The following is a 25889-nucleotide window of genomic DNA, read 5'->3' on the forward strand; positions in this document are numbered from 1 at the left end:
TCCATTTGGTTGACTTGATACTGATTGGCTGGTGGGAGTGGTACTGCTCCCTCCCCACCCAGCCCTGCCGGTGCCCCTCGCTCCTGGCCCACAGCACCCCCTGCCATGCCAAGCCTGAGTCCAGTACCTTCTGCCATGCCAACCCTGGGCCTCCCCACCCAGCCCTGCCGGTGCCCCTCGCTCCTCACTCGCAGCACCCCCTGCCATGCCAAGCCTGAGTCCAGTACCTTCTGCCATGCCAACCCTGGGCCTCCCCACCCAGCCCTGCCGGTGCCCCTCACTCCTGGCCCACAGCACCCCCTGCCATGCCAAGCCTGAGTCCAGTACCTTCTGCCATGCCAACCCTGGGCCTCCCCACCCAGCCCTGCCGGTGCCCCTCGCTCCTCACTCGCAGCACCCCCTGCCATGCCAAGCCTGAGTCCAGTACCTTCTGCCATGCCAACCCTGGGCCTCCCCACCCAGCCCTGCCGGTGCCCCTCGCTCCTGGCCCACAGCACCCCCTGCCATGCCAAGCCTGAGTCCAGTACCTTCTGCCATGCCAACCCTGGGCCTCCCCACCCAGCCCTGCCGGTGCCCCTCGCTCCTGGCCCACAGCACCCCCTGCCATGCCAAGCCTGAGTCCAGTACCTTCTGCCATGCCAACCCTGGGCCTCCCCACCCAGCCCTGCCGGTGCCCCTCGCTCCTGGCCCACAGCACCCCCTGCCATGCCAAGCCTGAGTCCAGTACCTTCTGCCATGCCAACCCTGGGCCTCCCCACCCAGCCCTGCCGGTGCCCCTCGCTCCTGGCCCACAGCACCCCCTGCCATGCCAAGCCTGAGTCCAGTACCTTCTGCCATGCCAACCCTGGGCCTCCCCACCCAGCCCTGCCGGTGCCCCTCGCTCCTGGCCCACAGCACCCCCTGCCATGCCAAGCCTGAGTCCAGTACCTTCTGCCATGCCAACCCTGGGCCTCCCCACCCAGCCCTGCCGGTGCCCCTCACTCCTGGCCCACAGCACCCCCTGCCATGCCAAGCCTGAGTCCAGTACCTTCTGCCATGCCAACCCTGGGCCTCCCCACCCAGCCCTGCCGGTGCCCCTCACTCCTGGCCCACAGCACCCCCTGCCATGCCAAGCCTGAGTCCAGTACCTTCTGCCATGCCAACCCTGGGCCTCCCCACCCAGCCCTGCCGGTGCCCCTCGCTCCTCACTCGCAGCACCCCCTGCCATGCCAAGCCTGAGTCCAGTACCTTCTGCCATGCCAACCCTGGGCCTCCCCACCCAGCCCTGCCGGTGCCCCTCGCTCCTGGCCCACAGCACCCCCTGCCATGCCAAGCCTGAGTCCAGTACCTTCTGCCATGCCAACCCTGGGCCTCCCCACCCAGCCCTGCCGGTGCCCCTCGCTCCTGGCCCACAGCACCCCCTGCCATGCCAAGCCTGAGTCCAGTACCTTCTGCCATGCCAACCCTGGGCCTCCCCACCCAGCCCTGCCGGTGCCCCTCGCTCCTGGCCCACAGCACCCCCTGCCATGCCAAGCCTGAGTCCAGTACCTTCTGCCATGCCAACCCTGGGTCTCCCCACCCAGCCCTGCCGGTGCCCCTCACTCCTGGCCCACAGCACCCCCTGCCATGCCAAGCCTGAGTCCAGTACCTTCTGCCATGCCAACCCTGGGCCTCCCCACCCAGCCCTGCCGGTGCCCCTCGCTCCTGGCCCACAGCACCCCCTGCCATGCCAAGCCTGAGTCCAGTACCTTCTGCCATGCCAACCCTGGGCCTCCCCACCCAGCCCTGCCGGTGCCCCTCGCTCCTGGCCCACAGCACCCCCTGCCATGCCAAGCCTGAGTCCAGTACCTTCTGCCATGCCAACCCTGGGCCTCCCCACCCAGCCCTGCCGGTGCCCCTCACTCCTGGCCCACAGCACCCCCTGCCATGCCAAGCCTGAGTCCAGTACCTTCTGCCATGCCAACCCTGGGCCTCCCCACCCAGCCCTGCCGGTGCCCCTCGCTCCTGGCCCACAGCACCCCCTGCCATGCCAAGCCTGAGTCCAGTACCTTCTGCCATGCCAACCCTGGGCCTCCCCACCCAGCCCTGCCGGTGCCCCTCGCTCCTGGCCCACAGCACCCCCTGCCATGCCAAGCCTGAGTCCAGTACCTTCTGCCATGCCAACCCTGGGCCTCCCCACCCAGCCCTGCCGGTGCCCCTCGCTCCTGGCCCACAGCACCCCCTGCCATGCCAAGCCTGAGTCCAGTACCTTCTGCCATGCCAACCCTGGGCCTCCCCACCCAGCCCTGCCGGTGCCCCTCGCTCCTGGCCCACAGCACCCCCTGCCATGCCAAGCCTGAGTCCAGTACCTTCTGCCATGCCAACCCTGGGCCTCCCCACCCAGCCCTGCCGGTGCCCCTCGCTCCTGGCCCACAGCACCCCCTGCCATGCCAAGCCTGAGTCCAGTACCTTCTGCCATGCCAACCCTGGGCCTCCCCACCCAGCCCTGCCGGTGCCCCTCACTCCTGACTCGCAGCACCCCCTGCCATGCCAAGCCTGAGTCCAGTACCTTCTGCCATGCCAACCCTGGGCCTCCCCACCCAGCCCTGCCGGTGCCCCTCACTCCTGACTCGCAGCACCCCCTGCCATGCCAAGCCTGAGTCCAGTACCTTCTGCCATGCCAACCCTGGGCCTCCCCACCCAGCCCTGCCGGTGCCCCTCACTCCTGACTCGCAGCACCCCCTGCCATGCCAAGCCTGAGTCCAGTACCTTCTGCCATGCCAACCCTGGGCCTCCCCACCCAGCCCTGCCGGTGCCCCTCACTCCTGACTCGCAGCACCCCCTGCCATGCCAAGCCTGAGTCCAGTACCTTCTGCCATGCCAACCCTGGGCCTCCCCACCCAGCCCTGCCGGTGCCCCTCGCTCCTGACTCGCAGCACCCCCTGCCATGCCAAGCCTGAGTCCAGTACCTTCTGCCATGCCAACCCTGGGCCTCCCCACCCAGCCCTGCCGGTGCCCCTCACTCCTGACTCGCAGCACCCCCTGCCATGCCAAGCCTGAGTCCAGTACCTTCTGCCATGCCAACCCTGGGCCTCCCCACCCAGCCCTGCCGGTGCCCCTCGCTCCTGACTCGCAGCACCCCCTGCCATGCCAAGCCTGAGTCCAGTACCTTCTGCCATGCCAACCCTGGGCCTCCCCACCCAGCCCTGCCGGTGCCCCTCGCTCCTGACTCGCAGCACCCCCTGCCATGCCAAGCCTGAGTCCAGTACCTTCTGCCATGCCAACCCTGGGCCTCCCCACCCAGCCCTGCCGGTGCCCCTCACTCCTGGCCCACAGCACCCCCTGCCATGCCAAGCCTGAGTCCAGTACCTTCTGCCATGCCAACCCTGGGCCTCCCCACCCAGCCCTGCCGGTGCCCCTCGCTCCTCACTCGCAGCACCCCCTGCCATGCCAAGCCTGAGTCCAGTACCTTCTGCCATGCCAACCCTGGGCCTCCCCACCCAGCCCTGCCGGTGCCCCTCGCTCCTGGCCCACAGCACCCCCTGCCATGCCAAGCCTGAGTCCAGTACCTTCTGCCATGCCAACCCTGGGCCTCCCCACCCAGCCCTGCCGGTGCCCCTCGCTCCTGGCCCACAGCACCCCCTGCCATGCCAAGCCTGAGTCCAGTACCTTCTGCCATGCCAACCCTGGGCCTCCCCACCCAGCCCTGCCGGTGCCCCTCACTCCTGGCCCACAGCACCCCCTGCCATGCCAAGCCTGAGTCCAGTACCTTCTGCCATGCCAACCCTGGGCCTCCCCACCCAGCCCTGCCGGTGCCCCTCGCTCCTGGCCCACAGCACCCCCTGCCATGCCAAGCCTGAGTCCAGTACCTTCTGCCATGCCAACCCTGGGCCTCCCCACCCAGCCCTGCCGGTGCCCCTCGCTCCTGGCCCACAGCACCCCCTGCCATGCCAAGCCTGAGTCCAGTACCTTCTGCCATGCCAACCCTGGGCCTCCCCACCCAGCCCTGCCGGTGCCCCTCACTCCTGGCCCACAGCACCCCCTGCCATGCCAAGCCTGAGTCCAGTACCTTCTGCCATGCCAACCCTGGGCCTCCCCACCCAGCCCTGCCGGTGCCCCTCGCTCCTGGCCCACAGCACCCCCTGCCATGCCAAGCCTGAGTCCAGTACCTTCTGCCATGCCAACCCTGGGCCTCCCCACCCAGCCCTGCCGGTGCCCCTCGCTCCTGGCCCACAGCACCCCCTGCCATGCCAAGCCTGAGTCCAGTACCTTCTGCCATGCCAACCCTGGGCCTCCCCACCCAGCCCTGCCGGTGCCCCTCGCTCCTGGCCCACAGCACCCCCTGCCATGCCAAGCCTGAGTCCAGTACCTTCTGCCATGCCAACCCTGGGCCTCCCCACCCAGCCCTGCCGGTGCCCCTCGCTCCTGGCCCACAGCACCCCCTGCCATGCCAAGCCTGAGTCCAGTACCTTCTGCCATGCCAACCCTGGGCCTCCCCACCCAGCCCTGCCGGTGCCCCTCGCTCCTGGCCCACAGCACCCCCTGCCATGCCAAGCCTGAGTCCAGTACCTTCTGCCATGCCAACCCTGGGCCTCCCCACCCAGCCCTGCCGGTGCCCCTCACTCCTGACTCGCAGCACCCCCTGCCATGCCAAGCCTGAGTCCAGTACCTTCTGCCATGCCAACCCTGGGCCTCCCCACCCAGCCCTGCCGGTGCCCCTCACTCCTGACTCGCAGCACCCCCTGCCATGCCAAGCCTGAGTCCAGTACCTTCTGCCATGCCAACCCTGGGCCTCCCCACCCAGCCCTGCCGGTGCCCCTCACTCCTGACTCGCAGCACCCCCTGCCATGCCAAGCCTGAGTCCAGTACCTTCTGCCATGCCAACCCTGGGCCTCCCCACCCAGCCCTGCCGGTGCCCCTCGCTCCTGACTCGCAGCACCCCCTGCCATGCCAAGCCTGAGTCCAGTACCTTCTGCCATGCCAACCCTGGGCCTCCCCACCCAGCCCTGCCGGTGCCCCTCGCTCCTGACTCGCAGCACCCCCTGCCATGCCAAGCCTGAGTCCAGTACCTTCTGCCATGCCAACCCTGGGCCTCCCCACCCAGCCCTGCCGGTGCCCCTCGCTCCTGACTCGCAGCACCCCCTGCCATGCCAAGCCTGAGTCCAGTACCTTCTGCCATGCCAACCCTGGGCCTCCCCACCCAGCCCTGCCGGTGCCCCTCACTCCTGGCCCACAGCACCCCCTGCCATGCCAAGCCTGAGTCCAGTACCTTCTGCCATGCCAACCCTGGGCCTCCCCACCCAGCCCTGCCGGTGCCCCTCGCTCCTGGCCCACAGCACCCCCTGCCATGCCAAGCCTGAGTCCAGTACCTTCTGCCATGCCAACCCTGGGCCTCCCCACCCAGCCCTGCCGGTGCCCCTCGCTCCTCACTCGCAGCACCCCCTGCCATGCCAAGCCTGAGTCCAGTACCTTCTGCCATGCCAACCCTGGGCCTCCCCACCCAGCTCTGCCGGTGCCCCTCGCTCCTGGCCCACAGCACCCCCTGCCATGCCAAGCCTGAGTCCAGTACCTTCTGCCATGCCAACCCTGGGCCTCCCCACCCAGCCCTGCCGGTGCCCCTCGCTCCTGGCCCACAGCACCCCCTGTCATGCCAAGCCTGAGTCCAGTACCTTCTGCCATGCCAACCCTGGGCCTCCCCACCCAGCCCTGCCGGTGCCCCTCGCTCCTGGCCCACAGCACCCCCTGCCATGCCAAGCCTGAGTCCAGTACCTTCTGCCATGCCAACCCTGGGCCTCCCCACCCAGCCCTGCCGGTGCCCCTCGCTCCTGGCCCACAGCACCCCCTGCCATGCCAAGCCTGAGTCCAGTACCTTCTGCCATGCCAACCCTGGGCCTCCCCACCCAGCCCTGCCGGTGCCCCTCGCTCCTGGCCCACAGCACCCCCTGCCATGCCAAGCCTGAGTCCAGTACCTTCTGCCATGCCAACCCTGGGCCTCCCCACCCAGCCCTGCCGGTGCCCCTCGCTCCTCACTCGCAGCACCCCCTGCCATGCCAAGCCTGAGTCCAGTACCTTCTGCCATGCCAACCCTGGGCCTCCCCACCCAGCCCTGCCGGTGCCCCTCCCTCCTGGCCCACAGCACCCCCTGCCATGCCAAGCCTGAGTCCAGTACCTTCTGCCATGCCAACCCTGGGCCTCCCCACCCAGCCCTGCCGGTGCCCCTCGCTCCTCACTCGCAGCACCCCCTGCCATGCCAAGCCTGAGTCCAGTACCTTCTGCCATGCCAACCCTGGGCCTCCCCACCCAGCCCTGCCGGTGCCCCTCCCTCCTGGCCCACAGCACCCCCTGCCATGCCAAGCCTGAGTCCAGTACCTTCTGCCATGCCAACCCTGGGCCTCCCCACCCAGCCCTGCCGGTGCCCCTCGCTCCTCACTCGCAGCACCCCCTGCCATGCCAAGCCTGAGTCCAGTACCTTCTGCCATGCCAACCCTGGGCCTCCCCACCCAGCCCTGCCGGTGCCCCTCGCTCCTGGCCCACAGCACCCCCTGCCATGCCAAGCCTGAGTCCAGTACCTTCTGCCATGCCAACCCTGGGTCTCCCCACCCAGCCCTGCCGGTGCCCCTCACTCCTGGCCCACAGCACCCCCTGCCATGCCAAGCCTGAGTCCAGTACCTTCTGCCATGCCAACCCTGGGCCTCCCCACCCAGCCCTGCCGGTGCCCCTCGCTCCTCACTCGCAGCACCCCCTGCCATGCCAAGCCTGAGTCCAGTACCTTCTGCCATGCCAACCCTGGGCCTCCCCACCCAGCCCTGCCGGTGCCCCTCGCTCCTGGCCCACAGCACCCCCTGCCATGCCAAGCCTGAGTCCAGTACCTTCTGCCATGCCAACCCTGGGCCTCCCCACCCAGCCCTGCCGGTGCCCCTCACTCCTGGCCCACAGCACCCCCTGCCATGCCAAGCCTGAGTCCAGTACCTTCTGCCATGCCAACCCTGGGCCTCCCCACCCAGCCCTGCCGGTGCCCCTCACTCCTGGCCCACAGCACCCCCTGCCATGCCAAGCCTGAGTCCAGTACCTTCTGCCATGCCAACCCTGGGCCTCCCCACCCAGCCCTGCCGGTGCCCCTCGCTCCTGGCCCACAGCACCCCCTGCCATGCCAAGCCTGAGTCCAGTACCTTCTGCCATGCCAACCCTGGGCCTCCCCACCCAGCCCTGCCGGTGCCCCTCGCTCCTGGCCCACAGCACCCCCTGCCATGCCAAGCCTGAGTCCAGTACCTTCTGCCATGCCAACCCTGGGCCTCCCCACCCAGCCCTGCCGGTGCCCCTCGCTCCTGGCCCACAGCACCCCCTGCCATGCCAAGCCTGAGTCCAGTACCTTCTGCCATGCCAACCCTGGGCCTCCCCACCCAGCCCTGCCGGTGCCCCTCACTCCTGACTCGCAGCACCCCCTGCCATGCCAAGCCTGAGTCCAGTACCTTCTGCCATGCCAACCCTGGGCCTCCCCACCCAGCCCTTCCGGTGCCCCTCACTCCTGACTCGCAGCACCCCCTGCCATGCCAAGCCTGAGTCCAGTACCTTCTGCCATGCCAACCCTGGGCCTCCCCACCCAGCCCTGCCGGTGCCCCTCGCTCCTGGCCCACAGCACCCCCTGCCATGCCAAGCCTGAGTCCAGTACCTTCTGCCATGCCAACCCTGGGCCTCCCCACCCAGCCCTGCCGGTGCCCCTCGCTCCTGGCCCACAGCACCCCCTGCCATGCCAAGCCTGAGTCCAGTACCTTCTGCCATGCCAACCCTGGGCCTCCCCACCCAGCCCTGCCGGTGCCCCTCGCTCCTGACTCGCAGCACCCCCTGCCATGCCAAGCCTGAGTCCAGTACCTTCTGCCATGCCAACCCTGGGCCTCCCCACCCAGCCCTGCCGGTGCCCCTCACTCCTGGCCCACAGCACCCCCTGCCATGCCAAGCCTGAGTCCAGTACCTTCTGCCATGCCAACCCTGGGCCTCCCCACCCAGCCCTGCCGGTGCCCCTCGCTCCTGACTCGCAGCACCCCCTGCCATGCCAAGCCTGAGTCCAGTACCTTCTGCCATGCCAACCCTGGGCCTCCCCACCCAGCCCTGCCGGTGCCCCTCACTCCTGGCCCACAGCACCCCCTGCCATGCCAAGCCTGAGTCCAGTACCTTCTGCCATGCCAACCCTGGGCCTCCCCACCCAGCCCTGCCGGTGCCCCTCACTCCTGGCCCACAGCACCCCCTGCCATGCCAAGCCTGAGTCCAGTACCTTCTGCCATGCCAACCCTGGGCCTCCCCACCCAGCCCTGCCGGTGCCCCTCGCTCCTCACTCGCAGCACCCCCTGCCATGCCAAGCCTGAGTCCAGTACCTTCTGCCATGCCAACCCTGGGCCTCCCCACCCAGCCCTGCCGGTGCCCCTCGCTCCTGGCCCACAGCACCCCCTGCCATGCCAAGCCTGAGTCCAGTACCTTCTGCCATGCCAACCCTGGGCCTCCCCACCCAGCCCTGCCGGTGCCCCTCACTCCTGACTCGCAGCACCCCCTGCCATGCCAAGCCTGAGTCCAGTACCTTCTGCCATGCCAACCCTGGGCCTCCCCACCCAGCCCTGCCGGTGCCCCTCGCTCCTGACTCGCAGCACCCCCTGCCATGCCAAGCCTGAGTCCAGTACCTTCTGCCATGCCAACCCTGGGCCTCCCCACCCAGCCCTGCCGGTGCCCCTCGCTCCTGACTCGCAGCACCCCCTGCCATGCCAAGCCTGAGTCCAGTACCTTCTGCCATGCCAACCCTGGGCCTCCCCACCCAGCCCTGCCGGTGCCCCTCGCTCCTGACTCGCAGCACCCCCTGCCATGCCAAGCCTGAGTCCAGTACCTTCTGCCATGCCAACCCTGGGCCTCCCCACCCAGCCCTGCCGGTGCCCCTCACTCCTGGCCCACAGCACCCCCTGCCATGCCAAGCCTGAGTCCAGTACCTTCTGCCATGCCAACCCTGGGCCTCCCCACCCAGCCCTGCCGGTGCCCCTCGCTCCTGGCCCACAGCACCCCCTGCCATGCCAAGCCTGAGTCCAGTACCTTCTGCCATGCCAACCCTGGGCCTCCCCACCCAGCCCTGCCGGTGCCCCTCGCTCCTCACTCGCAGCACCCCCTGCCATGCCAAGCCTGAGTCCAGTACCTTCTGCCATGCCAACCCTGGGCCTCCCCACCCAGCTCTGCCGGTGCCCCTCGCTCCTGGCCCACAGCACCCCCTGCCATGCCAAGCCTGAGTCCAGTACCTTCTGCCATGCCAACCCTGGGCCTCCCCACCCAGCCCTGCCGGTGCCCCTCGCTCCTGGCCCACAGCACCCCCTGTCATGCCAAGCCTGAGTCCAGTACCTTCTGCCATGCCAACCCTGGGCCTCCCCACCCAGCCCTGCCGGTGCCCCTCGCTCCTGGCCCACAGCACCCCCTGCCATGCCAAGCCTGAGTCCAGTACCTTCTGCCATGCCAACCCTGGGCCTCCCCACCCAGCCCTGCCGGTGCCCCTCGCTCCTGGCCCACAGCACCCCCTGCCATGCCAAGCCTGAGTCCAGTACCTTCTGCCATGCCAACCCTGGGCCTCCCCACCCAGCCCTGCCGGTGCCCCTCGCTCCTGGCCCACAGCACCCCCTGCCATGCCAAGCCTGAGTCCAGTACCTTCTGCCATGCCAACCCTGGGCCTCCCCACCCAGCCCTGCCGGTGCCCCTCGCTCCTCACTCGCAGCACCCCCTGCCATGCCAAGCCTGAGTCCAGTACCTTCTGCCATGCCAACCCTGGGCCTCCCCACCCAGCCCTGCCGGTGCCCCTCCCTCCTGGCCCACAGCACCCCCTGCCATGCCAAGCCTGAGTCCAGTACCTTCTGCCATGCCAACCCTGGGCCTCCCCACCCAGCCCTGCCGGTGCCCCTCGCTCCTCACTCGCAGCACCCCCTGCCATGCCAAGCCTGAGTCCAGTACCTTCTGCCATGCCAACCCTGGGCCTCCCCACCCAGCCCTGCCGGTGCCCCTCCCTCCTGGCCCACAGCACCCCCTGCCATGCCAAGCCTGAGTCCAGTACCTTCTGCCATGCCAACCCTGGGCCTCCCCACCCAGCCCTGCCGGTGCCCCTCGCTCCTCACTCGCAGCACCCCCTGCCATGCCAAGCCTGAGTCCAGTACCTTCTGCCATGCCAACCCTGGGCCTCCCCACCCAGCCCTGCCGGTGCCCCTCGCTCCTGGCCCACAGCACCCCCTGCCATGCCAAGCCTGAGTCCAGTACCTTCTGCCATGCCAACCCTGGGTCTCCCCACCCAGCCCTGCCGGTGCCCCTCACTCCTGGCCCACAGCACCCCCTGCCATGCCAAGCCTGAGTCCAGTACCTTCTGCCATGCCAACCCTGGGCCTCCCCACCCAGCCCTGCCGGTGCCCCTCGCTCCTCACTCGCAGCACCCCCTGCCATGCCAAGCCTGAGTCCAGTACCTTCTGCCATGCCAACCCTGGGCCTCCCCACCCAGCCCTGCCGGTGCCCCTCGCTCCTGGCCCACAGCACCCCCTGCCATGCCAAGCCTGAGTCCAGTACCTTCTGCCATGCCAACCCTGGGCCTCCCCACCCAGCCCTGCCGGTGCCCCTCGCTCCTGGCCCACAGCACCCCCTGCCATGCCAAGCCTGAGTCCAGTACCTTCTGCCATGCCAACCCTGGGCCTCCCCACCCAGCCCTGCCGGTGCCCCTCACTCCTGGCCCACAGCACCCCCTGCCATGCCAAGCCTGAGTCCAGTACCTTCTGCCATGCCAACCCTGGGCCTCCCCACCCAGCCCTGCCGGTGCCCCTCACTCCTGGCCCACAGCACCCCCTGCCATGCCAAGCCTGAGTCCAGTACCTTCTGCCATGCCAACCCTGGGCCTCCCCACCCAGCCCTGCCGGTGCCCCTCGCTCCTGGCCCACAGCACCCCCTGCCATGCCAAGCCTGAGTCCAGTACCTTCTGCCATGCCAACCCTGGGCCTCCCCACCCAGCCCTGCCGGTGCCCCTCGCTCCTGGCCCACAGCACCCCCTGCCATGCCAAGCCTGAGTCCAGTACCTTCTGCCATGCCAACCCTGGGCCTCCCCACCCAGCCCTGCCGGTGCCCCTCGCTCCTGGCCCACAGCACCCCCTGCCATGCCAAGCCTGAGTCCAGTACCTTCTGCCATGCCAACCCTGGGCCTCCCCACCCAGCCCTGCCGGTGCCCCTCACTCCTGACTCGCAGCACCCCCTGCCATGCCAAGCCTGAGTCCAGTACCTTCTGCCATGCCAACCCTGGGCCTCCCCACCCAGCCCTTCCGGTGCCCCTCACTCCTGACTCGCAGCACCCCCTGCCATGCCAAGCCTGAGTCCAGTACCTTCTGCCATGCCAACCCTGGGCCTCCCCACCCAGCCCTGCCGGTGCCCCTCGCTCCTGGCCCACAGCACCCCCTGCCATGCCAAGCCTGAGTCCAGTACCTTCTGCCATGCCAACCCTGGGCCTCCCCACCCAGCCCTGCCGGTGCCCCTCGCTCCTGGCCCACAGCACCCCCTGCCATGCCAAGCCTGAGTCCAGTACCTTCTGCCATGCCAACCCTGGGCCTCCCCACCCAGCCCTGCCGGTGCCCCTCGCTCCTGACTCGCAGCACCCCCTGCCATGCCAAGCCTGAGTCCAGTACCTTCTGCCATGCCAACCCTGGGCCTCCCCACCCAGCCCTGCCGGTGCCCCTCACTCCTGGCCCACAGCACCCCCTGCCATGCCAAGCCTGAGTCCAGTACCTTCTGCCATGCCAACCCTGGGCCTCCCCACCCAGCCCTGCCGGTGCCCCTCACTCCTGACTCGCAGCACCAGCCTTTGGCTCCCCACACCCAGCTCTACCCAATGCCAGTTCCCCACACTCCTGGTCCAGCCCTGTCCTGAGCAGAGATTGCTCCATCATACTAGCTTCCGTGGAAGTTGTGTGCTGGGGCCGGTTGCCTTCGGGAGATGAGGACAAGAACTTACTCGGTTCAGCCTGCCCTGCTGGAAAGGCTCTGAGCTCCGCTCCTCTAATGCGTCGACCCACGTGGCTGGTGCTTCTCCGAAGCCAGCCTGACGAGCGTGGCTGTGGTTATTCCTCCAGCCTCGCTCAGCCGTTGGGGCTCTGCAAGCAGCATCGGTGGCTTTGCACAGTGGTTCCAAACGCTTCCCGTCCCCAGCTTCTGGCTGGCGCTCTGTCCTCTCGGCTCGGTTTCCTCTGGGCCTTTCCAGGCCAGATCCTCTGCCGCTCTAAGCAGCGACAGCTCCACTGAAGCCGGAGGGGCTGTGGGGCCTAGACTGGCTCAGGATCTGGCCCACATACCCTGGTTTCTCTCTCCAGGGTGGGTTTTCCAGTGGCCTGGCTCCCAAACCTGTCCAAGTCCTGTACGGTCATGACGCCGAGGTGACCTGCGTCGCCATCAGCACCGAGTTGGACATGGCCGTGTCGGGGTCGAAGGTGAGGATGTGTCACGGCGCGGGTGCAGGGCGGGCGGAAGGCGTCAATGTTAGGAGTTTGCTGAGGTGCCAGTTAGATTTTAAAGCTGAACTCCAACCAACTAGAATTGCCAGTTGGTTAAGTGCTGTAGCCAGTATCAGATACCCCCTTTGCATTGAGTCCAGCGAGTGTTCCCTTCCTAATTTAACGCTGGGCTCTTTTCAGATCAGCTCTTAACTTGAACCGTATTTCTCAAGTCAGGGCACTTTGGTTACCAATAACCAACCAATTGATTCAGAACCAGATTAACGTACACAGCAGTTCACCGCTCCTGTAGGTGCACCCTATGCTCTTCGTACAGCACAGTCTTGCCAGCAGTTGTCAAAGACTAGGGTTGAGCTCAGCCGTTACACCAAGGAACAATGCAAACCACCAAGATTTTTTAATAACATTTACTTATGAGCATCATTTCTTAGTACCGAACACGTATCATCACCCTTCCAGCGTTTCTCCAAGGAGGCTGGATGCATTTGTCTGTAAGGCAGTTTTGAGTCCCTGCTGTTTGAATGAATTGGTTGCAAAAGGGACAAGTTTAAAATATCAAAAGCAATTGCTTTAAGTTTCCGTTCAAATCTCTCTTGGGCCAGTTTGCTTGCATTACGAAGGAGAGCATTCGTCTAGCATGAGTTCAACTCTAACCTGTGGTTACAGGAGGTCTCCCTAGAGAATGGGCACTTTGTTACTTATTTTAAAGAGCAGAAGGGGCAATCCAGTCTGTGAAATGAAATCTCCCCAATTCTTATCCTCTTAACCCTGGAATATGGAGACTGCCCACAGCCGGTCCTGGCATCCGTTGCACTGGGGATTCAGAAGCTTCCTCGTGGGTTCCATCAACTCTGGGGGTCCCACGTGGTGACTTCAGCTTTATAGACTCTGATTTCGGGGCTCCTCTGATTTCTAACAGACAGCTGAGCGCAGCTTTCAGCTCTGTTTCTCTTATGCTTCCATCGGTACCCAGTAGATGGTGCTGGCGTATAACACATTTCTTCAGTCCTTTCCCTATCTGAAGGCTTTTTTTGTTTGATTTGTTTCCAGGATCGCATCTCAGTATTAGCCCACGTTATTACCTGGAATTTCTCCCTTTTTAAGCAGTTTCTGTGGATAATCCAAACTTATTCCTGTGTTTATATCTTTCAACATTCCTTCTTTTGGTGCCAGACAATTCCTGTTATTTCTAAGCTGCAGGGTTGTGGTACCCATATGGGTCCCAGGATTTTAGAGAGAGAAGGTGGGGGAGGGAATAGCTTTTATTGAACCAACTTCTGTTGGTGAGTGGGACAAGCTTTCAAGCTACACAGACCTTGTGTCTCCCACCAATAGAAGTTGGTCCAATGGTTCTCAGTGGTAGCAGATGACAGAACAAGGAGTAATGGTCTCAAGTTGCAGTGGGGGAGGTTTTAGGTTGGATATTAGGAAAAACTTTTTCACTAGGAAGGTGGTGAAGCACTGGGTTATTTAGGGAGGTGATGTTAGAAGTGTTTAAGGTCAGGCTTGACAAAGCCCTGGCTAGGATACTTTAGTTGGGGATTGGTCCTGCTTTGAGCAGGGGATTGGACTAGATGACCTCCTGAGGTCCCTTCCAGCCCTGATATTCTATGATTCAATAAAAGATATCCTTTCACCCACCTGGTCTCTCTCTTTCTAGTGTCACAATTATTTACGGTGAACACCAAAAAATCTTCCAGATTCAATGGACATACTTTATAGGGTCTTTGATTGTACATAAGCATTTCATGTTGTTTAGGGTTTGCGATGGAACAAGAGCCACTGTTCACACACAGGGAGACGTACAGCAGAACCTCAGAGTTCCGAACACCTCGGGAATGGAGGTTGTCCGTAACTCTGAAATGTTCATAACTCTGAACGAAACATTACGGTTCTTTCAAAAGTTTACAGCTGAACGTTGACTTAATACAGCTTTGAAACTTGACTATGCAGAAGAAAAATGCTGCTTTCCCTTTATTTGTTTAGTCGTTTATGTTTAACATGGTACTCTGTTGCCTTTTTCCCCCCCCATCTCTGCGGCTGCCGGATTGTGTACTTCCGGTTCCAAATGCGGAGTGTGGTTGATTGGTCAGTTCGGAACGCTGAGATTCTACTGTAGATCTCACTCACAAGACAAGCAAATGTGCAGCCTCTAATTTGGAGTGAAAGACTCATTGCTGGGGCAAAAACAGATTATCCACAGTGTGTTTGATTTACAGGGCAAACAAATGGGTAGTTTGTAACTTGGGGTGCAAACGTGGCTTTGATTTCTTGGGGTAACAGGCAGTTTGCCCTATTTGACCATCAGTCTCACACAGCAAATTATTTCTCATTTGGTTAACTCCCAGCTTCCCCACCTACCTCGTGGCCTATTGCACAATGAGCGTATCGTTCTGCGTAGGAAATTAGGTGTCACCTTGGCTTTGGAGTTGTTTGTAGCTAAGTCAAGAGGGAGGAAAAAGGTTTTATCCATCTAGGCAAAAATCTCTCAATTGGCATATTTTCACTTAGCCATTTTAACTTCTCTTCCCGGGGAGAGGGAGCCATAGGTGCTGGAGCTAAGGGTGCTGGGGGTGTAGCTGCACCCTTGGGCTTGAAATGGTTTCCTGTCTGTCATGCCAGCTCCACCCCTCCATTGTCCTGGGGCTCGCCACACCTGGCAGTCCAGCTTTGGGCAGTCCAGGCTGTTTGGCTTGCTGCCCCATTCTCAAGACCCCTCTTCGTCGGAGGGTCGGAGAGAGAGCATTCGCCAACAGGAGGAAACCTGCCCGTTAAAGATGACATGGAGACTTTAGCCAGCTGGAAGGGCAATGGCTCATCTGTGTCACCCATCTAGCTTTGGGGCGTCCTCATGGAAGGCTCAGGGCAGGTGGAGATTAAGGCTGGGTTTTCAAAGGGCTATGGGAATTAGACACTGTGGGCCCATTGACAGTAAACGGGAGCAAAGCACCCAGTTGCCCTGGTGACAGCCAAAAGGCCTTGTCGTTGTGGCAGGACGGCACCATCATCGTCCACACCATCCGCCGGGGCCAGTTCATGAAGTCCATCAAGCCCCCCTGTGAGAGCTCGCTGCCCGCCACTGTCTCGAACCTCGCCGTGGGCCTGGAGGGCCAGATCATCGTCCAGACCACCGTTGGGGGGAGATCCTCCCTGAAGGTGAGTGGGCCAGGACCTGTGGGCCCAGCAGCAATGCAGGGGCAGGCATGGCCTTTCCCTGTGGGACGCTGTGGGCAAGGACGGGCATCTCAGACACGGTCTGAAACCCCGCAGGGAAGGGGCAGTAACTCCATCCTGCTGTGGTGATGGCACCATGCCTCAGAGCAGATCAGCAGCAGCCAGATTCCAATCCCAAATAAACATAGCTGAGGACTTATTCCTGTCTAGGACCAACCCATCCATCACCCAGCAGGAGGCGCTGTTCCCTTCCCACCCCACCCCACACACAGCTTTCCCACTTTACTCCTGGGGGAATTCTGCACCAAAAAATTATAAATTCTGCACACCATATTTTAGAATTCTGCATATTTTATTTATCAAAATAACACATTATAATCACACCAGTTTCAATTATTTTGGTAATTTATTTCAAAATACCTATCAAGTATGTCTATAACAATACAGACAATGAAAAAGATTCAGGAAATGTTTTTTGACAAATAGATTCCTTACTAGGCATATTAATACAGAACTCTGAGTAATAATTCATTCAAACTACAATATAGAATTGTATTTCCTGCCTCCCCCCCCCCCGAAGCAATGCAAAGGCTTGGGGGTGTCAGAGGTAACAGAGGAGCTGAGGGAGAGGGAAGGAGCCTGGGAGTGAACCTGGAGGGTTGTTGGGTGTGGGTGAGGGGCAGCAAGGGATTGTTAGGGAGCCTCCCCCATGCAGACCCTGGCTGACCCCTGGCCTCTCCCATTCAGTCAGGCACATCTGCCCTTGTCCCCCCTTCCATATATCCCTCCACCCCCACTCAGACACCTTCCCCCCCCCCCGGTCCCCATGTGTCCCTGTTCCCCCTCCCCCCTGGTCCCCATGTGTCCCTGCAGCCCCTCAGCCACTCCTTTCCCCCCATGTGTTCCCATGCCCCCTCCCCACGGCTCCATGTGGCCCAGTGCCTCCACTCCCATTCAGCCCCTGCCCCAGTCTGTCACCTCCCAGCCCCATGCTGTCTGTCCCCCCATATTCCTTGTCTCCTGACCTGGCCACACCAGCAGGGTGCTGTCAAGCAGGCAACCTCTTCCCTTCCCTATTGGCAGCTGGGACTGGTCCCACCCAGGAGGGAGTACTCTGTTCTAGCACCACAGCGGCCCCAGGTGGGCAAAAGGCAGAACTGCAGAAATTTTTCGGTAGAAGTTATTTTCTGCTGGGGGGGGCGGGGGATGACGTTATTCGCAGCACATTAATTATGTGCACACACAGTGGTGCAAAATTCCCCCAGGAGTACTACTTGCTATACCTCAAGGAGCCTCTCTGGGTACGTCTACACTGCAGTTAGTCACCTGTGGCCCGTCAATTGTGGTGTAGACATTCAGGGACCCTCCTGCCTCACAGGATCCTAGAGCCTGGGCTCCAGCCCAAACCCAAACGTCTACACTCCCATTAAGCAGCCCCTTAGCACAGGCCCTCTGAGCCGGCTTGGGCCAGCCGCAGGGTTTTAACTGCAGCGCAGACTTAGCTTGAGAGCACACAGGGAAACTCAGTCCAAACTGGTGAGTTTCTCCTGGTTTCACACCTATGCTGGGAGGGTCCCACGATGCGTGTGTGTGGCTGTAACTGTGTCTAGAGATATGGAAAATTTTGCAGTCTCCAACAGGGAAAATGAGAGTGAAGGGTCTTGTGTAGCATGGAGGTTTCTTGCAGACGGTTAGCCCGAGCACAGCCGCTGCTCTGGTTTCAATGGCTTCGTCGAACGAGGTCATTCCATGTGATTGCAGGGAAGAGTGCTCAAAGGTTTCTCTCTCTCTGAGGCTCCATCTGTCGATCCAAAGTGCTGGTTCCCATCGTATCTCAGTGCATTGCATAGCTCTCCTACTGCAGTGAGACCTGTTGCTTTTCTGTCCTCCTGGTCACATTAGGTATTTGGCTGCTATAGTAAAGCGCTGCTCTACTCTTAAAAATGGCATCCCCACCTCCCATTGATCTGCTCCTGGCATGGATCCAGAGGCCTGTTTTACTGCAGGCTCCGGGGAGATTTTCGCTCTTCCAACCCTGCAGAGCCAGCACTGCTAAGAGGGAGGAAGCTGGTTCTTACTCCTTCGTGCGCATCACCAGCAGAATTGGGTAGTAAGTTCCAGTCGCACCTGTTGCAGGCAGTGGGGAGGCGTTGCTGATGGTATAGCTCGGCCTGCAGAACCTTAATGGCTGGTGATGCCCAAGAAGGTAAGAACCAGGCCCATTTGAACGGGGAGTCCCGGAGAGGTGGTGCCAAGGCCATTCACCTAGTCGCGTCCTAGAGTAGAGGCATGCTTGGAAAGCTTTCACCCCATTGTCGGTTGCTCCCCCAACGCCCTTCTCCTTTCTCTTGTTGAAGGATAAATTTGCCCTGCACCTTTATTCCGTCAACGGCAAGCATCTCTCCTCCGCCCCGCTGGAGGAGCAGGTCACTGCCATGTGTGTCACCGAGGAGTTTGTGGTGCTGGGGACCATGCAGTGTTCTCTCCAGATCTTGGATCTTCAGAGGTAAATGTTCCCTCATCAGTTTCCTGGGCCCACCACCAGAGCCGTGTATCACTCCCGTGCAGGGGACGAGGATCCCGAGTGTGTCACAGCCGTGATCCTCCACTTATGGTGAACGCCCTTCCTCAGTTGCTGTATCCGAAAAACCACCCAGCGAGTGGGTCGACAGCATAGCTTGTGGGTCTTGCATATGCGCCTCTCTTCACCCCAGGGTAGCCTACCATCTTCTGGAGGAGCTCCCGATGCAGGCGAGAGATACTCGTGCAGCCGTTAACTTCCCGTTTTTATTTGGGGTGAGGTTAGGATGTGGCTGGTACCTTGCGCACAGTAGCCTGGAGGTGAAATGTACTAATGGGTAAGGCGCTGGCCTCCCAAACTGGGGGTTGAGGGTTCGTGTCCCATCTGGGGGTGAGGTGAACGCGTTCTCTGGCCTGTCCCCTGCAGGAGGTCAAACTAGATGATCACAATGGTCCCTTCTGGCCATAAAGTCCACGAATGGGAGTGGAAATTATTCTTTTGGGATTAAATTGAAATCCCTCTGCTGGTTTCCCAGGCCCATAGAATCTGTACTGATGAGGTGTCCGTTAGTATCTGTGGGCTCCTTACAGGGATTAGGACGCTGACGTTCACAGGTTGGGGCAAACCTGCCCGTGGCCCTGTCCAGCTGGATCTGGTCTTGCTGGCTCTTGTGGGTGAAAGAGAATCACCCATTGTAACTGTCTGCGTGGGGCTGGCGCTGCTGGGGACACGATGGACGGCGCTCAACCCTGGATTTATCAACCCCTGAAAATGTGGTTCTCCCTGGGTCTGGGTCTGCCCTGCTGGCCTTGTGGGATGCTGCATGGCAGGAATTCCAGATCCGATTGACTCTGCTTGCAAAGTGAAATGGTTTGGTTTTCCTCCCCGCCAGCCTGGGATCTGAGAGTCAAGCTTGGCTTTCTTCTTTTCTCATGTCTCCTCCGTCCCAAAGGGTCTGTGGAATAAAACGCTGCCCTCAGATGCCCGCACAAGGCAGTTGCCCCAGTGTGGCATTTTTCCCTGCAACTGGGACTTGGCCAACTATTTGACTGATGTAGGAGCCAGAATGGGACCCAGCTCCCTGTCCCGCAGCTGCGTCGGCTTGGCAGGGTGAACAGGCGTGAAATGCAGTAAAATCCCCCAATCTGGCTCTGAGCGCAGCCAGGAGCCGGTTTGCTGAGTGAGCAGGATGCTTTGAGAGACCCCCGATTTAAAGATCCTGGAGAGGGGGGTGGGTTTGGGGGGTCTCTGGCAGGGCATCCTGCCCATCTGCCCCTTTCCACAGTCCTTGCTGAGTCCCCAGCAGCTCCCCACACTGTTTAAATGCCCCCCTCTTTACCATTGCAGCCTCCAAGCAGCGGTGTTGCCAATGCCTATGAAGGTCCCGGTTCACAGCGTGTCCGTGACCAAGGAGAAGAGCCACATCCTGGTGGGGCTGGAGGATGGGAAGCTGATTGTGGTGGGAGCGGGCCAGCCCTCGGAGGTAAATGGAGACCGTCCCCTCCTCGGGGCTCGGTGGGGGTGGGCAGGGGCAGGTGCAGTATCAGCTGGAAGCACCAGTGAACTAGTTGCATGATTGGAGGGGATGCACCTGGCTGGCAGGAGGGTGAGACTGGGAAGGAGCTGCTCTCCTGGCCAGCCTAGGTAGGAGCCTGGATGGGCCCATAGACAGAAATGAAATCAGAGCCACTGTCTGCAGACTGGGGGATTGACTCCTCATGGGCAGTGTGACGGCAGGGCTGGATTTCCCACAGCAGAACACTCGAAATCCGGCCCCTCTCCGGAGCGTGAAATGGCTGGGATCAGTCGAGACTTAGCATGAACCCTTAGGACAAAGGTTCTCTCCGCTGCACCCCGCCCTCTTCGGTGAGACAGCTCGTCCCTGCTGGAGGGCGGGCTCCAACCCTAGAGGGGCCGGGTGTCTCGGGGGGCCAGGCGGCTGCCCAGCCCAGCTGTGTGATGAGACCCTGGCCTGGAGGGCGGGGCTCTGTAATGCGGGGTGGCTCCCTTTACAGAAGCAGGGTCTGTAATGTAGCCAAGACAGACTGCAGCCTTGCTTCCGCCAAGCCACCCCATCCTTTTCCACAAAGCACCCCCACGCCACTCCTCAGCCCTGCCCCTTCATTCTGCTCTCTCCCCAGGTGCGGACGGGGCAGTTTCACAGACTGCTGTGGCGTTCCACGCGCCGGATCTCCCAGGTCTCCTCCGGAGAGACCGAGTACAACCCGCCCGAGTCCAAGTGACAGGCTTGGTGTGAGATGACCTGTCCCCAGAGCATTACTGGGCAGAGATGTCCTGCAGCAGGAGGTCTCTGAGGGGTGGCTGAGGGGGCCGGTCCAGCCACACCACTCAGATGTGTCTGCACTTCCCCTGGGAGCATGGCGATGGCTGTGAACTGCGGGAGCATTGGGTCTCTTGACCACTCACTCTCAGAGTGTGCAGAGCTCAGGATCCCTTTCTGAGCCAGGGGCCTGCACCGGTGACTCTGGTTTGCCGAGCCAGGATGCACGTGGGACAATCTGGTCTCTGCCCCAGCACATCCCGTTTCCTGCAGAGCTTGAAGTGGAAAATGTTTTTGTATTATTCATTGTGACTTTCTTGCTGGACGGAGAGGACGGGAAGTCCATAGCCGGTGCCCCTTGCCGCCCAGCAGGGAAACGTTGCAATAGATGTGAGACAACAACTGTCGCTGCATTCTCAGTCCTTCTTGGGTGGCCTTAACCAGACCTTGTTGCACTACGTAGAGAACTTGTACCAAAACCAAGAACTGCTTTCAGCATGAGGCCGGTCTGCTGCAGAAAAGCTTTAATGCGATGAGACTGGCAAGAGCCTGCTCTGTTTTCCTCCCAGATGTTGAATTTTGGCGGGCAACAAATACCAGGGGCCCAGAAAGATACCTACTGACTGTCTTGAACCAGCCCCAAATCCTAGATGTGTATAAACCCCCTGCTGGCAAAGAAGGGTGTTCCGCTTTCATTGGGATTCTTCCAAATATGGTTTGTCTGCCTCTTCCACCAGAGGCACCCAAATTCAGCGCCTCCCAGGGCCCCAATCGTTTTCCTGTGGAGCCTCCTAACTTTCCTATCGATTTATACGTTTTTTTTAAAGAAAACAAAAATAAATGTGCGCAATCTTATTGTCTCGCAAGACTCGTCTCTTCCATGGAGCACAAGCCGGCATGGCTCATGGGATGACTTCACCAGCAATAAAACCCTGCCGTTGGTTAGCTTTGCCTTCGTCCTGCAGCTCCGGGGCCGTAGAGGAAGTCCTTCCTGGCTGCCTCTGGCTGCACGCCAGATACCCCTGCTTGTAGGGGGAAAGAGAATTCTTCTCACCCCACCGGGAGAGGGTCAGGCTGCCCTGCAGTCAGCGCCGGTGCAAGAGGTGTGAGGGTTTCCCTCTCGCAAGGAGCACGGCTCTTAGTAAGGCAGCACGCACTGCCCCTTCCCCAACAGAGCAGCCCTCGAAGCATGGCATCTCCATAAGGGCTCCCGGAGCCAAAGCAGAGCTCTTCCGAAGCTTCGAAGGGCTCGGTCCAAGCCGGTGGAGGTGAATGCGAGAGGGATCATGACAGAAGTGAGAGAGCTCCAGCAGCAGACATGAAGCAATACTGGGATTTTGTCTCCTTCAAAGTCTGGACCCAATATTGATCCCATCTGCAAATACCGCCCCTCCAGGAAGGCCCATCTGTCCCTCCGACACACTGTCTGTTTTTGATACTGAAGTGGCACACAGTAAATAGGAATTTGCCCAGAAGGAGGCTTGTTTTTGCAGCCAACGGCCAACACTTCGCTGCTTTTAACCAACTGGGTGGGTTGGGGGGTGGTCCAGTCCTACAGACTTTCCATCCCTGGTCATGGTGAGATTTGAAATGCTGGCACCTTCTCTGAAGGACTCAGGTTCTGATCTAAGGGTTGTCCTAAGGGTTCATGTATGACCAAGGCCTTGTTGATCCAGGGAGGAACAGGGGAGTGGGGGGTTGGGTTAGGCTAGAAGCAGCTGTCTGAGGCTATTGCACATTTGTGCCCTGGACATCTCCCCATTCAGACATAGCTTACAGCTGCAGGGAGCCCAGCAGTCCCTGTGAAATGGAACATTCCGTGTTTACGATGCAGGGCATGAGCCCGTCACCAGAGCGTCTGGGAGTGAATGGCCCCCGAAGAAGGGGGTGATGGATCGGTCCTTGTAGGACACAGTTACTGTCACTTAGCTGGAAGGAGGAGGGAGCTGCTGTGTTGTTCCCCACATTTTCTCTCCGATTTAAAAACTCCCCTTCTGTCAGGTAAGCCAGGGATGGAAGAGACTGGCAGGGCTTTACTCCAGCCATGCTCCAGATGCGTCTGGGCGGAGAGCTATGGAACCCACAGCCTTTCTGCATTATGTTGATGCTCACAGTGACAAGTGCCCTGGTGCCATTCAGCTCTCCCTACCCCTGGCGCCAGTGACTGCCCATCGCTATTGCAGGCACAGCCCTCCGGGCTGGGCCAGGCTTTGGTTCACAGAGGAAGGGCCGTGACTAGCTTGAAGCCATAGGAAATTCCACACCTGACTCCAACCCTGCTCGAACATCTGGAGATGTTGGAATCTTGGGCTGAGCTTCACAACTGGGGCCCCTGTTCTCCGTAAACGGCTGGATCTGAACTCCCCAGAGATGGGGGAGGAGAGGTTTGGGTCTGGATCCAAACCTCATGGCTTCAGAACCACGTGAAACTTCACAGTCCTAGAGTCAGGAGGGGTTGTAGTGAGGTGAGTTGAAGAGCAGCCTCTGTCCTTTCCCCTCAGCCCCCGAACCCATTCCCTGGCTCTAGGAAATGGATCTCTCCCCTGTCTCCATATACTCTAGGTATGTTACACCGTGTTAGTAATGCCACAGTGTGGACACAGACTGCTCCCTCATGTCCAGGGATTTCTCCTAGAAGTCGCAGGTCCCTGGTGAAGATCTGTGGGAGGGAGGCAGGGCGGATGGTGTGAAAATCAAAGAGATGGTCAAGGAACGTTAGGATTTGAGTGCAGTTCTTGACAGGTTGAAAGCCATGTGCCCTGGGTTGCTAGTCCCCATCCCATTCAGTGAAGATGTACTTTGCTTTTATTATTCATAACGTTGGGTCATTAAAGCCGGTGTACCATCCATCCTCACAACTTTCTTCCATCGGTCCTCCAGGGTCCCTTTCCATCAAACTACAACAGATGATGGTTATAAATGGTTTGGACCTTCCACGCCGTTGACACCTCCTGACCAAAAAAGGGATGGTCACTGTCTTGGGACACTAATTCGGTAGTTTCTTTCCAACAAGGGCTGAGAGGAGAGGACGTGGGTCCGTTGTGGCTCACGCTGGAGGAAACATCTTCTGTAGGCCTGGGACAATCAGCTGTAGATGCTGAACTGCAAATGCCACTAATAAGGGGAGAGAGGCTCTCTAAATGCACCGCTTGTTAGCCACTGGACCCTGTTGCGTGTGGAGGCTGCTACTGGTCTGGAGGTGACTTTGTGATGGGTGGCTGGTTAGATCACACTTGTGCACTGAACAGTACCTCAGTTCTCTTCACAAAAGATTTAAAAAAGCAAGAAGAACCAACACTGGGCAAGAGGCTCAAGCAATGCTCTCAACTTCATTCCCTGGATGAAGATCAATGTTTAACCACCGACAGTGCAATATTTGCAACTTGTAGAGAAGACTCTTTTTAGCATGTGTGCTGTATTGCGGTTTGTGTGTATATAATACGAGATAGATAGATAGATATATAGGTTTTGTAACTTTTTTGGATGATGTAAATCTAAAGATTTCTATTCCTTTTTTCCCCCAGAAACAGGGTGGTAAGTATTTGGAGCTTCCCAGAATCCTGCTGGCTTTTATAGAGCACTGAGGGACCTACAAGCCTCACCATGGATTTGTCTGTCATCCTTCTTAGAATTGCTCAGGCCAGTGAAAATTTGAAGGGGTCTTTGCTGGCCCTGTTCTGAAGATGCTTGAATTCTAGGGGTACCTGCTCTCTGGTTGGCCTCTGCCATGTTCTTCTACTTGAAGAGGTTTTTCTTTCCCTCCTTTCACTTTGCTTGTACCTTCTCTGGTTTTATGGAGTCAGGATGCAACTTGCTGAGGGATCTTCCCACTCCAGTCTTCTTCACAAACAGGAATGCTTGGGTCATATCTCTGAGACTTCTGTGTAGGGAAGGGTCTGGCAGGCTTGGGATGCTCCCCTTCAAAGGGAATGGTTTCCTTCTAACCCTGCAAGATTCCTTCCAGCTCCACCCACCCCTGGAATAACAATGTGAAACCTGATCTTCGGTCTTGAGTGTCTACGTTACACGGCCGGGTTGGGGGCACAGCTGTTCAAGTTGGCCTTTGGGCAACCTAACGTAAGCACCCAAATTTAGAAAAAAAACTGGCCCCCATGCCTGGTCCCTGCGTGCAGTGGTAAGACACTAGGGTGGTTACAATGGGGGGCCACCTACTTCTCTACCTCTTCTGGGAAGTGAATGGCTCACGGTGGATCTGCCTTTTGGGGAAGTGAATTCAAGCAAGTGGTTTGACCAGGGTAGCACCACTGGTACTCCCAGTTCTCCGGCCTGCTGGATGTAGCGTTGGAGCCTTCATGCCAATCAGTGGTGCTACCTACTGGTCTCCAAGCATCCTGAATCTTGGGGAGGAGGGGTGTTAACAAATCCACCCTCCTTGTGTCAGATTGCATCCCACTCAGACCTGAACGCAGTTCTCATTCCTGTATGGACTGGAGCAGTGTTTGCTTGGGGAGACTGGCAAAGCATTTGAAGGGACAAGCTGATAGCTGGGAGCCAACCCAGGAATTCGGACTCCCCATCTCTGACCAAGTGGTCCTCCAGGCATTGTTTATGGGACCATTGCTTATGCTTTTCCTTTAGAGCCAGCCTTGAGGAGAATTGGACCAGCCGAGTCTTTCACTCACACTCCAGTCCCCACTGTCCAGCAGGGAAGACAAGGGTGAATGACAAATCCACACAAGGGATGTGTCTGGTGCTCAGAAAAATGTATTTATATGGTAGCTTTGTCTACAGATTCTTTCCAAAAGCAAAATAAAGCACAATCCGATAAACATTTATGCCTTAAACTTGAAGAGGAGCATGGCCTCATTCTGTAGGGGGACAGGTTATCTGGTTTGCTAGCAATGTACGACGTATGTGATCTTTAATAAACTTTATAAAGGAATACATGTTTCTCAATGCCTTGACCTTCCCTCCTCCCTCCCCCACTGCACCCACTTATTATGTAATAAAACTTTGCATTTCTTTAGCGTCCTTCATATGAGGACCTCAAAATGCTTGACAGCTGTAAATGAAGACTTGACTTACCCATCTGCAATATGGGATCTTTCAGTCTTGGGAATTTTGACGACTTGCCCAAGGTTGTACCCCAAGTCTGTGGTGGGGCTAGGCGCAGAACCCAGGAGTCCTGGTTCCCAGCACAGTTCTTCCCCATGGCCATCACTAAGTTGCATGGGTAATTTTTTATTTTTTTTTATTTTATTTTCCTGCAACAGTGTAATCTCATCCATATCACCACACTGGCTATTGTTTGTGTTACACGTTTTGGGCCAGATTTTCTAGTCTGCCTTCTGCGTGTGCAAACAGATGGCACTTCGCGAACGTGTCTGAAAACCTACAAATACATTGAACTACGCAAGCGAAATGATGCCAGGAGCGCACCAGGGCTGAGTTGAGGTTGCTGCAATGGGCGTATAGCTGTTTGCACTCACATCTAAACTATTCC

At 59.8% G+C, this 25889-nt stretch overlaps 1 protein-coding gene across 2 annotated transcripts in view; it reads left to right on the top strand.

The window, feature by feature from the left end:
• NBEAL2 (neurobeachin like 2) overlaps positions 1 to 25328 on the top strand; it is a 183691-nt gene extending 158363 nt beyond the window's left edge. For both annotated transcript variants that reach the window (XM_084620646.1, XM_084620647.1), the window contains 5 exons: positions 12309 to 12425; positions 15444 to 15605; positions 17981 to 18129; positions 19492 to 19627; positions 20286 to 25328. In XM_084620646.1, the coding sequence (XP_084476772.1) occupies positions 12309 to 12425; positions 15444 to 15605; positions 17981 to 18129; positions 19492 to 19627; positions 20286 to 20387 (666 nt within the window). In that variant the 3' untranslated portion in view covers positions 20388 to 25328. The remainder of the gene's footprint in view (positions 1 to 12308; positions 12426 to 15443; positions 15606 to 17980; positions 18130 to 19491; positions 19628 to 20285) is intronic.
• The last annotated feature ends 561 nt before the right edge of the window (positions 25329 to 25889 follow it).

Source organism: Lepidochelys olivacea (genome assembly GCF_965140295.1).
Source record: "Lepidochelys olivacea isolate rLepOli2 genome assembly, chromosome: 2".
Classification (NCBI taxonomy): domain Eukaryota; kingdom Metazoa; phylum Chordata; order Testudines; family Cheloniidae; genus Lepidochelys; species Lepidochelys olivacea.